Source organism: Podarcis muralis, chromosome 9, assembly GCF_964188315.1.
Source record: "Podarcis muralis chromosome 9, rPodMur119.hap1.1, whole genome shotgun sequence".
Lineage (NCBI taxonomy): Eukaryota > Metazoa > Chordata > Lepidosauria > Squamata > Lacertidae > Podarcis > Podarcis muralis.
Window position 1 is genome coordinate 40,408,490 of NC_135663.1, and position 12,717 is coordinate 40,421,206.

General features: G+C 44.4%; 1 protein-coding gene across 1 annotated transcript; it reads right to left on the minus strand.

Moving 5' to 3' along the window:
* Nucleotides 1-477: 477 nt before the first annotated feature.
* On the minus strand, nt 478-7,514 carry SFRP2 (secreted frizzled related protein 2). The gene is made up of 3 exons (XM_028744210.2): nt 6,746-7,514; nt 4,279-4,359; nt 478-1,936 (listed from the first exon to the last, which is right to left on the minus strand). The coding sequence occupies exons 1-3, from the start codon at nt 7,242-7,244 to the stop codon at nt 1,632-1,634; spliced, it is 885 nt and encodes a 294-aa protein (XP_028600043.1). The 5' UTR covers nt 7,245-7,514; the 3' UTR covers nt 478-1,631.
* Between the last annotated feature and the right edge of the window lie 5,203 nt (nt 7,515-12,717).

Sequence of the window (12,717 nt, forward strand, 5' to 3'; positions counted from 1 at the left end):
AGGATCGTTCAGAGTTTTGGCTGTCCTAAGTTGAATAGTGCTGGAAGTAAAAAAGAACTCCAGCAATTAAGAAATAGCCAGGGAAACATTCAACGTATGTTTGAGGAAAGTGCATAGAGTAGCTCAAACCAAATAATTTCATCTGCATCTTTTAAAAGCATTCTACCCTGGACACCTACAAATGCTACTTCAGTAAGAGAATCCGGTGAAGTTTAATTTACACGGTTACCACATTACCCACCTTAATGTATTTGGGGACCATGCTGTGGTCACATCTAAACGGGATGGATATATTACATCTAAGGATACAAACGTGTATAATATGGCAGGCTTTCATGGGCCAATGTTGGTGGGGCAGAGGATAAATAAAAAGTTCTGGTTGTATTACGAGTAAAACAAAAATAGCTAGATAGTATGGAGGCAAGACTTATTGCTCACAGCCTCATTTGAACCCCCAAAGAACAAAGACAAAGGGAAAACTATGATGTAAAGTTTATATACAAGAATATAAGGTTTATCTGGAATATTTACAAGGTTTGTTAAAGTAATATTTTACAACTCTTTCAGAATAACCACTACTTATATTACAGTTAGACTAAGGAAAGGTTTAATTTGTGAAGGCAGTAGTACCAAAATAGCACAAAAAGAAACCTCCCTAAAATGTGCATTGAGTCAGTTTAAAACTATTAACAGGTTTGTATAAAATACTGTGTGCAAATGGTTAATATGCCTTTATTGACGCAGTTCCTGCATAAGTAGCACATGTGGCAATCGTACTTTCCCTATAGTGAATAAAAATAGGGGACATGTTTATCTTGGGTAAAATGTGGTCCAATATTCAAGGTCAAAATGAAACAGAATGCCCACAATTCAACACGGATTTATAGTGCAATCCTAGGCATGTTTGCAGAAGTAAGCCCCACTAAGTACAAACTCCAGGATTGTAACTTTAAGCTATGCGCAAGCCCACCGAACTCAGAGGACTTAAAGCAATCCTTTTAGCTCTGTGTTGAATTGTAGCCCCAAATGGAAAAGTGTCTAAGTGGCAATCCTAGCTCTCCTTTGCCTCAGAAAGTGACTTGACATCGTTGTCAGATTCCCTTTCAAATAGACCAGAAAGTAGCCATATCTGGGCTTTACTATCTTCTGAAGATCTATCACAAGAAAGGGCAACATCATTTCATGGAGCCCTTTTTGCTCCGCATCAAAACTGAACCTGACCAACTGGACTTGATGCTTAACAAAACTAACGTGTAATATAACCTATACAGAAACGTTAGCCGCATTGAAGGACTGTTCAAAATGGAAAAAACCAAAACAAAAGATTAAAAAAATTAAAGTCACATTTTGCACCAATGCAAATAGCTAGCTCTAAGCAAGATACTTTAATACAATCATAAAAAGTATTCATGTTTTTGTTTTGTTTTTTGTAATGAGAGTTTTACTGTATGTACAAAATTGGGGAGGGGAGGTTCCCCTTTCCTCTCCCTTCTCCCCCACCCCAAAGAAAGAAAGAAACGACGTTTCGTCTCCCCCCACGCTTGCTGTGCTTTGCAGTGGAAGCCAGGAGGTGCAAGGCGCTTGGAAGAACTTGAGGCTGGTGACTAGACAGGGCGAAACGTGGCAAGCAACTAGCACTGCAGTTTGCGAATGCTGCGCGAGAACCTCTTGAATGCTCGCTGACCTTTTTGCCATCGCTTGACGGAGGTGATCACCAGCTCGCCAGCCATCCGCTGTCCCATCACTAAGTAGGGTGCGTTTATATCGTTCATCTCGTCGCAGGTACACTGCAGGCCACCTTTGAGCCAAAGCACCGTTTTCTTCAGATCCCTTTCTGTCACCCCATTCAGCTTGTAGATGGTTTTGCTCTTTGTTTCCGGAGTGATCTTGGTGTCCCCATTGATGTAGGCGATCTCCTTCACTTTTATCTTCAGGGCTAATAGGGATAACGGGGAGCGGGGAGGGGGGCACGTTGAAAGGAAGAAAGAGAGCGAGAGCGAGGTTTTTCCCATTAGTGCAGATAAAGAGAACCTGGGGAGGGAGGTCTTCTATTGCTAATTAAACTGTCAGGGGCTGACAGAACGGACAGCAGGTGGCTCCATTTCTAAAGCCACCAAGGGCATGCAAGTCATTTCAGTTTGAATCAACCTTGGGGTGTGTTTCTTTCTTTCTTTCTCTTTTAAACAAAACTTTTCTAAGTGGGCCTTTTTTCTCCAGCTTTTCTCTCTCTCTCTTTCTCTCTCGTTTGCAAACACAGGAGGAGGGGGTGGGGAAACCAAGCCCCCCATTTTTGTACATTAATTATGCATTAAGGTTTCAACTTGGCACAATGTCTTCTCACCAAAGCTGCTTGGGTGTGTGGGGGGAGAGGCCTACGATTCGTAGGGAATCTGATCGCGGCTGTTGCCGAGATCTCGAGGCTTAATTTACGAGGTTAGGAAGATTCTTAGGTGAACCTGTAAGGAACCGACATTGCTTGCATACTGTATCCAAAAGAACAGGCCAAAGAGAAGGAGAATTGGTTTAACAGCTGCATTTGATTTGGAAAAATAACTGGAAGGAGGGGGGAGGAACACAAGGCTCATTAAGAAACCTACACAGCATGCTTCACACACAGAAAAAAAGCCACCAAGAAAATGTTTATCTGAATATCTCATACTGGATGTGCCACATGAAAACTTAAAAGGCTAGTTACACAAGCAGTAACTCATTGTCTTTGCAATTCCCTTCTGATAAGAATATTATCCCTGTAAATTCCACCACAAATACTTTCCCAGCTCTAATCTGATAAAATTATAGCATGTGTTTATAATAATAAACTTTATTTCTATGCCAACTATTTTCTCATATGTTATCTGCCTCACTCAAGAGGCCTTTCCAATTACCAGTCCAGAAATGTTTATGTCTTGTAAGGATATGCCACCCATCTCACCTCAGTACTGCCATTCTCAATCTGCTTCTGCCAAAGCAGTTCATGGCATGCTGGGTTTTCTGAAGAAACTTTGAAAAAAGAACAACTCTGGAATGCAAAGGCTTTGCCATGACTCTTGGGGATGGACGTTAAGATCTGTAAAGCACTTTGCATGTCAGAAATGCCATAAAGACCAGGTGGTTTGGAAACAAATGAGGACGAACCTCAGCCCCCTCTCACATCTTTGCAGCTTTCTCACCGCCCAATAATCCAAGTCAGGAGGAATCCCTTTCTGACTTCGTTCCCATCAGACTGGGTGCTCAGCATTCCCTCCCTCCCTCTCCATGAGAAGATGGGAACTGGAGAGGATAAAGCCTGATGCTCTCAGATTCACAGCAGGACAGGAGTTCAGCCTCCCCTCCCATTCACCCCCCTCCCCCTGAAGAAGGATCAGAAGGGAAACAGAATGGGGCCAAGGTCCTCAGCACAGCTCTGCTGCCTGGGTCTACTTTGAAAGGCTCCCAGTTACATCCATCCCTGAGTATCGGTGTAGCACACAAGCAACGGTCAGCAAAGTGTATGCGGAATATACTTTAAAATTTTATGTTGCCTTTGGTACACATGGTAGAGAATGCCATGCATATCTACAAAAGATGCTGTGATGTTCTAGCATTACTGCAGATGATTTTAAAAATACACAAATATTTTATGTGTTTAGAAAAGTTGCTGCGATCTGTCATATTCAACGATGACCAGGCTATGGGGCCTAGGGTGGGACTATACAAATGAAGATGCAGCAATAGTGCGACAAAGGTAGAAGCCACGGAAAATCAATCTGATCTCTATTGACTGCCATGGGACAAAGAATATTATGCAAAATGTAAAAGGAGTGGAGGAGGAGGAGCTTCTACCTTAATAGGGGCCCCATTACTTTCTTCCACATAAGAGGCACATGCTAGGGATAGATCTATCCACTGCTGCTGATGCTGAGTGCTTGACTGCTACCAATAAGGACCTCATGCAGTTTGTCTTCTTCCATAGCTTTCAATTAACAGATGCTGACACTACACAGGTACTGTAAGCCACACTGACATTCACTTTGTTAATAAGAAGTGAAACATGCCATGTTTATTCAAAGGCAGAACTCTAAACAACTTGGAAGCCTGCTACCCTATTGGCGCTACTTATCCTAACCGGCTTTGATTGTCCCATTGCTAATACCAATGCCTGAATCTACTTGATTCTGAAGAAAGCTAAATGCCGGGTCTGTATGTGTCTTGCAAAACTGCTTGGTTATCATGGCAGACAATACGACAACTCTTCCCCATTTTTAATTAGAGTGACTTTAAACAACAACAACAACTTACCAAAGTCATTTTTGCAGAGGTTTTCCACAATTTCATTGTCATCCTCATTCTTGCTTTTGCAGGCATCACAAACTTTTGGTGCTAGAATGAAATATATTTAAAGAAAGAAAAGAAATCTTCAGCAGAGATGTTCAAACAAGAACAGCAGGTGGCGTTTGGAAACAAAGTATACTCCTCATATATCTATATATACAGCTGTGGCCGCCAGATTCTGCCTTATTCTTGAACCAGTTCCATAAATCAGCTCCCAAACCCATAAAGTTGTGATCCAGTGCAGTACTGAATATCTGGCGAGTAAGCCACACTGAACACAGTGGGACTTACTTCCAAGCAAAGCAATAGATAGGATTGCTCTGCACATCAGCTGCGTTGAACCAACTTTAAGGCAAGAGGGAAGAACCTGTGAGATACAAAGGAAAAAACAGCAGAAAGCAAGATGTATAGCCCTCAACACCTTCGTCAGAAGCTACAGGGACAGCTTATAGTGAATTCTGAGCTTAAAAGACTAAAAGCATTTTGTTTTAGTTTAGAAATAATAATAGCTGAAAGAAAACTAAACAGTCATGCTAAAGAAATATCTTGCAAATTCAGTGGGCAGGCTCAATGGGATATTGAAAAGGCAATGGATGTGAAGGAGATTAAAGCTTTCTCCCCCCCCCCCCCCGCAACCATCCTTAGGCTCTCCCAGGAGGAAAAGAAATCAATGCCTTGATGGGGGGCATTGAGTGGAGGAAAGGAGAGTGACAATACAATACACAAGGTTTCCCTGATGGGTTTGCTTCAGAAATCTGCCCTCTTCTTTTCTCTCCTTTATTTAAAAACTTGGGAAAGTGTCACCCTCCCCCCCCACTCTCTTTCCCCCCACCTAGCTAATTAAAACCATCTGAAATGTGGCTGAAAGCATTTAATTTATTTATTTAAAATGAGAAGACATGACTTTGACACTCTTTGCATTTGAGTCCTTTATCAACAAATTTTTTTAGTATGTTCCCTCTCCATATTCTTATCAGTAGGGGTGGGTGAGAGAAACCATCAATTAAACAAAATGCAAACCTCCACAACAGTTTAAAACAATGCTAGCCAGTTTAAATAGGACAACCTGAGCAGCAGGACATCCAGCTAAGTCATATTTAGATGAGACTCATTGCAATCAATGAGCTTACTTAAGCCTGTTTCAATGGGTTTCCTCTGAGCATGGGCTAATAGGTTGAATATGATGTTTGATATTACAGAGTACTGTGACTAATGCAACTTGTGAGTAAGCCCACTCTCATTAAATGAAATTTACTTCCATGAGAACATGGACTGGACTTCTAAGAGTGCACTGAAGTTCATCAGGTCTAAGACTGTAATCCTATAAGCATGCTTACTATGCGATTTATGGGACTTTCTCTGAAGGAACAAATCTGCAGTTGTAGATTTGAAAAAAACTATTTGCACCCTGACAATTACACACTAAGCATACTATAAGCTTAACAGTGGAATTCTATACCCACTTACCTGGGAGCAAGCCCCACTGAACTCAAAGTCATTTATTTCTGAGTATACATATTTAAGATCCCACTGTAAGTCTCAATGAATTCAGCTTGGCTTCATTCTTATTAACTGTGCTTAGGACTGCACTGAGCATTTCAGACCTTGGAAAATTGTAAACCTGTGGCGTTTGCTTTGTTAAACTGTAGTTTTCTGGAGTAAGGGGCATCCACTGAATCATTGTTTGGTGCTGTGATGGTCTGAAAACATATATGAGGTTCTGGAGTGATCAAAGCATATCTATAGTAGAGCCCTGGATGTTGAAAAGTAACAGAGTTCCATTGTGCTTTAGGAGGCTCTGATTCTTCCCTTCCAAAAAAAGATGCCATTTATTAAAGCTGAGATATTTGATAAGAAGAGGGCTTTTATTATGTGGCTTTGCTACTTTTGATACCTTCTTCCTTTAAAAAAAAAAAGCGAGGGCAAGCAATTCACTCCTAAACATTCTTATCCATCCAGGGGAGTCTATTGACTTTAGTGGCACTTACTTTGGGGTAAGTGTCCTCAGGTTGGCAGTTTAAGCCTGTAATCTGATTCATGATCACCTGGGCAAAAACCCAAGTCAACGCATTGCGATTTGTCCCCAAGTAAGTCAGGCTGCTTGGTTGCAGTCCCTGGGCACATTCACTTCGGAGTAACGCCCCTGAACTCAACGGGATTACTTCCAGTTATGCACTTCAAGGGGCAGCCAATCCTTCCCTCCCAGAGAGACTTTCGAAGCACTCTTCTGCACGGTTATTCACTCAGTAAGTCCCCCTGCTTTCAGTGGCGCTTATCCCCTAGGAAATGTGACGAGGAGCCCCTTGGAAATGCCCACGATCGCCGTTGGGAACCTGCTTCCCGCAGGCGTGCCTAGTGCGCGCTCCCCATCGCGCAAGCTCCGTCCTTGCGCTCGCCCTGCTCGCAATAGTGGTGCCCGCAGGCGCCCTCTTACCTTCTCTGGGAGTCGGCAGGACGTGCTCGCTGCTGGCCGGCGGGATGCACAGGTCGTTGTCCTGCGGGAAGCGGCTACAGTCCAGCATGTCCGGCCACGGGAAGCCGAAGGCGGACATGACGGGCGCGCAGCTGTCCTTGACTTGCTCGCACAGCGAGTGGCAGGGCTGGATGGTCTCGTCCAGGTCGTCGATGCAGACGGGCGCGAAGAGCGAGCAGAGGAACTTCCTCGTGTCCGGGTGGCACTGCTTCTGCACCAGCGGGATCCAGGCGCCCGCTTGCTCCAGCACCTCCTGCATGGTCTCGTGGCCCAGCAGGTTGGGCAGCCGCATGTTGGGGTACTCGATGCCGCGGCACAGCTGCAGCGACGTCGGGATGGGCTTGCAGTTGGAGCGCTTGTAGGAGAACTCGGGCTGCCCGAACAGGAAGAGACCCCGCGCCGAGCCGATGCAAGGCGTGGCGAGCGCCAGCAGGCACAGGAAAAGGGCGCGACGCTGCATCGCGGGTCCGGGGAGAGGAATCTGGAGGCTGCAGGGGTGGGCCTGCTTTCAAAAGGGTCCGCTCTTCTGGGGATCCAGGAGGCTGGGGACGGGCGGGTATCCGAAGGCTGCAAAAAGGCAGAAAGAGAGAGGGAGAGAGGGGTGCAGAGGAGGGAAGAGCGCGCGCGCAATGCTCAGCTTCCCGCAGGCTGCATGCAGCTTTTGCAAAGCGCTCCTTTCCCCGCGCCGACGGCCACACTGACCCCAGACGCGAAGCACAGCGGAGCTTTCTGGCAGTTTTCTTATGCAAATCGGGAGAGGCCCGTTGGGCGGAGCCGTCTGACAATCTGCCGGCAGGGATTGGCCGCGACTAGCTGGGGGGGGGGGTCGTCCCCCTCCCCGTGGTCTCTCCCCTCGTGGTTGATCTTTCTGGCGAGAAAACTCGCAGAAAATGTTTCGGGACGAGTGCGCGTGTGTGTGTTTTAACTAGGGCGAGCTGAACTGGTTTCAAGAGGCGGAATGGCAAATGCACTCCCCAAGATAAACTGTTTCAGTGGAAAACCTGAAAAGTTTATTTTTTAAAAACAACCACCACCACCACCGTTGCCTAAAAGTGATTTGCAGTATCTGAATGACCTGCCTCCATTATTCAGCCACTATCTGGAAGGAACCTAAATTGGAGGCTATTATTGCTACATCCTAGAGCAGCACATTCTGCAGTTTAACTATGTGCCCTGTGGAGAAGTATCTCCTTTTGTCTATCCAGAATGCTCCAATATTTAACTTCATGGGATGACTTGGTTTCTAGTATTACTAGAAAGGCAGAAAAGCACGTCCCCCCACTTTCCCCACACCACGACATAAAGGTGTTTTCCTTTCCAGCAGATTTTTATATTTTTTCCAAACTCTATGCTGTTCTTCCTAAGGATATGGTTCATAAAACTTTTATAAATTTTCACCTTCCCATACCAAAGGCATGCATGCATAGCTTGAGTTTTTTTACATTTGATTAGTGCATGCATAAACACTTGTGGTCTAAACCACAGAGCCTAGGACTTGCTGATCAGAAGGTTGGCGGTTCGAATCCCCGCGACGGGGTGAGCTCCTGTTGTTCGGTTCCTGCTCCTGCCAACCTAGCAGTTTGAAAGCACGTCAAAGTGCAAGTAGATAAATAGGTACCCCTCCGGCGGGAAGGTAAACAGCGTTTCCGTTCATTGCTCTGGTTCGGCAGAAGCGACTTAGTCATGCTGGGCACATGACCCGGAAGCTGTACGCCGACTCCCTCGGTCAATAAAGCGAGATGAGCGCCGCAACCCCAGAGTCGGTCACGACTGGACCTAATGGTCAGGGGTCCCTTTACCTTTACCTAAGCAACAAACAAGTTGCCAGATCAATTTTGCATCTCTCTTTCTCCCTTTCTGTCTCCTGCTATATCTCTCCGGTTCTCTTTTTCTCACAACAATGAAGATAAGAAATTCCTTGTTAAGAAATAGACCAAGCTAAGGGTTAAGTTGAGGGCACCTGCCCTTTAACATATTTGCCCCTTTGCAGAGATTCCAAGGAGGGTTTGATATCAAATGACATTTTCTAGTAAAGGGATTTCACAAGTTCAGCTTTATTAGGATGGCTTCAAGATTTCTTTTTTCTTGCTTCCATGAAATGATTCTAAGAATAGGATTAGATTTTGCACAAGGCTCCAGTTTCCCTTTTTAAAACTGGTATTGTGTTCCAGCCTTTCTAAGTGAAATTGTGTTTCAGGACCATCAAATTTAAAGAATAGGACAGGAGCAATAGCACACCAGTATATAAAGCTTTTCTAAAAGGTTTCTTAGCTTTAGACCAGAAGGACCATTCATATTGCTCAAAGGTTCCTGTGTACACAGATGAGGACGCTGTGTTTGGTACTATGCAGAATGTTTGCAAATAAATGTGCTTTTATATATGTCTGACTTTTAGTAGTGGGCTCATACAAAATAACTAACATATGCAAAAGGCATAATGCCAGCTCCCATAGGTCATGGAGTTGGGATTACAAATACCCTTATTCTGTTCCAGATGTGATTAGTGCTGTAATAGGACAGCATGACCCACAAACTGGCTTTTTGGGAATAGGCTGCACAGACTGCATCCAAGGGCTGCCTTCCCCTAGCCCAACTGGTGGTCCATAATGTCATCTCTTCTAGGATCCCCCCTCCCATCTCTACCTCACTATTTCACATGGGAAAGGGAACTGGTGGCAGCAGTTCTGTGAGGTAATAAATGTTTTATATTGTGCTTGAAACATATTTCTAAAGCCAAATATGAACACCCCTTACCCCCAAATACATGTGAGCTTCTTACCTTACAGAATTGTCACCACATTCCTGTATACAACGGCACCTTGATTGTCAAACTTAATCCGTTCTGGGAGTCCATTCGACTCCCGGAACTATTTGAATACCAAGATGCGGCTTCTCATTGGCTACGGGAGCTTCCTGCACCCTAGCAGAAGCCATGGAAGCTGCGTCGGAAGTTTGGCTTCCAAAAAACGTTCGCAAACCAGAACACTTACTTCTTGGTTTGCGGCATTCAGGAGCCGAATTGTTCGGGAGCCAAGCCATTCTGCAACCAAGGTACCACTGTACTGTGGAGTATCACATAATACATTATCATAGAGTAGACAAAAGAGAGTGGACCACCAACCTGGATGGCTTTCAAAGAGGATTAGATAAATTCATGGAGGATAAGTCTATTGATGGCTACTTGCCATGATGGTTATGCTGTGTCTTCATAGTCAGAGGCAGTAATACCGGTACTTCTGAATACCAGTTCTTAAAAACTGCTGGAGGGGAGAATGGTGTGGCATTCGGGTCCTGCTAGTGGGTTTCCCACAGGCATCTGGTTGAAACCTGTGAAAACAGGCTGCTGGACTAGTTGGGCCATTGGCCTGATCCAGCCGCCCTTCTTATGATCTTATGCTCAGATCCACACCATACATTAAAAGCACATTCAACGCACATGACTTTCCTCAAAGCATCCTGGGAAGCTTGTTAAGGGTGCTGGAAACTGTAACTCTGTGGGGGGCGGGGGGCGGGGGGCGGGGGACCACAGGATTGGGCTGAGAACCCAGAGAGCAGCAACATGGATGCCACAGGTATCCATATTGTAGGACAATGGAAAGGGCTTCTGAAGAGAAGGGAGATCTCTGCCAAGTGATTCCTTCCCCAGCAAGTCCTTCCTGTCTTCCTTCTCCTCCGTGGCTTGACCCAGCTCTCCTCTCCTTCTGCTCCACGTGCTCACTCCAATAAAGAGCCATCGTTTCACGCTTAATTGGGAATGAAACTAATGAGATATTTATGGCCCTTGGCTGCATTTTCCCACGTACTGAACATGCTAGAGGACACTCCATCCTCAAGAGCCCTTCTTGGCTTGGCCAAAGGATCTCTGGGAGGCCCTAACCCCTATGAAGCACACCAAGGCATTGCTCCTACAGTTTGCCTTGTGCTGACTTTTAGAGGATAACAAGCAACCAGTTTGTCTGCATTTCCCTTTCTGTTAGGAGGACCTTTTCCTCACATGATTCTCATTAGATGTTACATAATGCCTTGGATTCCTTGACAGAAGAAAGTTGGGACATAAATGTAATAAATAATACACACACCATATTGCTTGCCAGATCATCAAATCATATATTTAGCTTGCAATCATTGGACTAAGTCCCACTGAGTTCAATCAACATGGCTTTGTACTCTTTGTGAACAGTTAGAAGAGTGGAATATTTATTAGGGCCAATCAATAGTGAGCAAGTCTTAAAGTTCTCCAGAACTCCTCATCAGGTTAGGATGTGGGGAGAGAGAAACAGATGGCCTGGTACTATTTTGTGACATTTTGGTACAATTTTCCATGGCACCTTACTGTTGACTTTGGAATGTTTCACTATGAACCAACATAACTATCTGTTGTTTTGGGGTGTGTTAAGCATGGTATATAAATATGATACTTAGTTTCCTGACTGAATAAAAATGCGAGTGACCTGGTCTTAATTTAACCTAAGGTTGCTATCATAGCTCTCTTTAAAAACCAAGATGTGTTCTGACCATCCTTGAACATGCTCCTGTATGGACAGGGTAACTGCAATGTGTGAACCAGGCTATCACGGATACAGCCTGCAGCAATTTTAAACACTGAGCAGCACCAGGAAGCCATAGCAACCTGGTTCATGCATTTCAGTCTCTGGTAAGCATGGGACTGCCAGCCAGCCTATGGTGAGATGAGTAGGAAAGGGAAGTGTTGGTAGTTATTCACAGATCAGTTGGAGCTGAGCACAAAAATGTGGTTCTGCAGCATAATGTTGCATTTATTGTGTGTGCTTGCTTTTCTTTGACTGGTGACTTAAGATCTGGGTAGGCTTGCATTTAAGCACACTTTGATGCAATGATTGTTCCCCGCTTCTTGAGAGCAAAACATTACATGCCTTTTCTCAGCAGTTACGGTACTTTTACGCAGAAGGCAATGACTCGACCATAGACTTCCTAAATGTAAGTAAACCAATTTGCAGCTTCTGCTATAGCCATCATTGTCCAAAGTGCTGATATTTACAAGGCTGCTGATTTCTTCATTCAAGAGTCAGATTCTTACATTCAGTTCTATTGCATTTACCCTTTCACCTCCCTCCCATAATTTCCACGCTCCCTCTGCTTCTGAAGAACCAGTAATTTATTGCTCCAGTGATCTGTTGTGACCCCATGAGGTCCCTTTAAACAGAGACTCTCTCTAATTGCACACAGTCCAAACTGCTGAATGAAAATGTGCACAAATGAGGCTTAGAAACCGCTGGTGTGTCTGCAAGGTCCCCTCGCCATTGTCTGGAAGCCATGGGGAATAGGGGTCACTGGCTTAGTTGGTTTTCCACCCTAGTGGAAATTTATTGCTATCAGATAAGAAAGCAAAGTCAATACAAAAAGGGCCAGTAGCAGCAGAGGCAAAGGACAGAATTAGTTTTTTTTTCAATAGAAAGCTGCATTGGGGAAAAAAAATACACACACAGGAAAACACACAAGTTTTCTGTTTGGGCTTTTTGAACGAACTATGATTGTATAAGTGCCTTTCACTGGAATCCACTCAACAATTTCAAATGAGACTTTCTTGGATATTTTAAAACATGAGCAAGCACTTGCAGGCTGGGTATTTCCATGTGAGTTGATTAATGTGGACACTTCAGCCTTTGCCCTTCATTACATTGACCTGTGGTTTTAAACTGAATGTATTAGGGGAATTTTAAAACGAGCACAAAACAGAACAAAGCCTTACAACATAATGACCGTTAAAGCTGCCTTATTATGACTTTACAAGAGTCCATAATCTCTTAAGCTGCTGTAAATTTGTAAAGGTGGCATACATAGTTAAGCCACTTTAAACCCTTAAACTAACGTAAGCATGAAGTCATTTTTGGGCCCGCAGGGCAACATAAATCAGCAACAGAACAATCCTATCTGTGCTACTCAGAAGTAAGTCC

Bases quoted from the DNA above. Each gene is read 5' to 3' on its own strand.
- SFRP2 (XM_028744210.2), bottom strand. From the start codon at position 7,244: ATGCAGCGTCGCGCCCTTTTCCTGTGCCTGCTGGCGCTCGCCACGCCT. The intron at 4,360-6,745 runs GTAAGAGGGCGC...ATTTCATTCTAG, and splicing joins CCTGCCGACTCCCAGAGAAG to CACCAAAAGTTTGTGATGCC. The intron at 1,937-4,278 runs GTAAGTTGTTGT...TATCCCTATTAG, and splicing joins CCTCTGCAAAAATGACTTTG to CCCTGAAGATAAAAGTGAAG.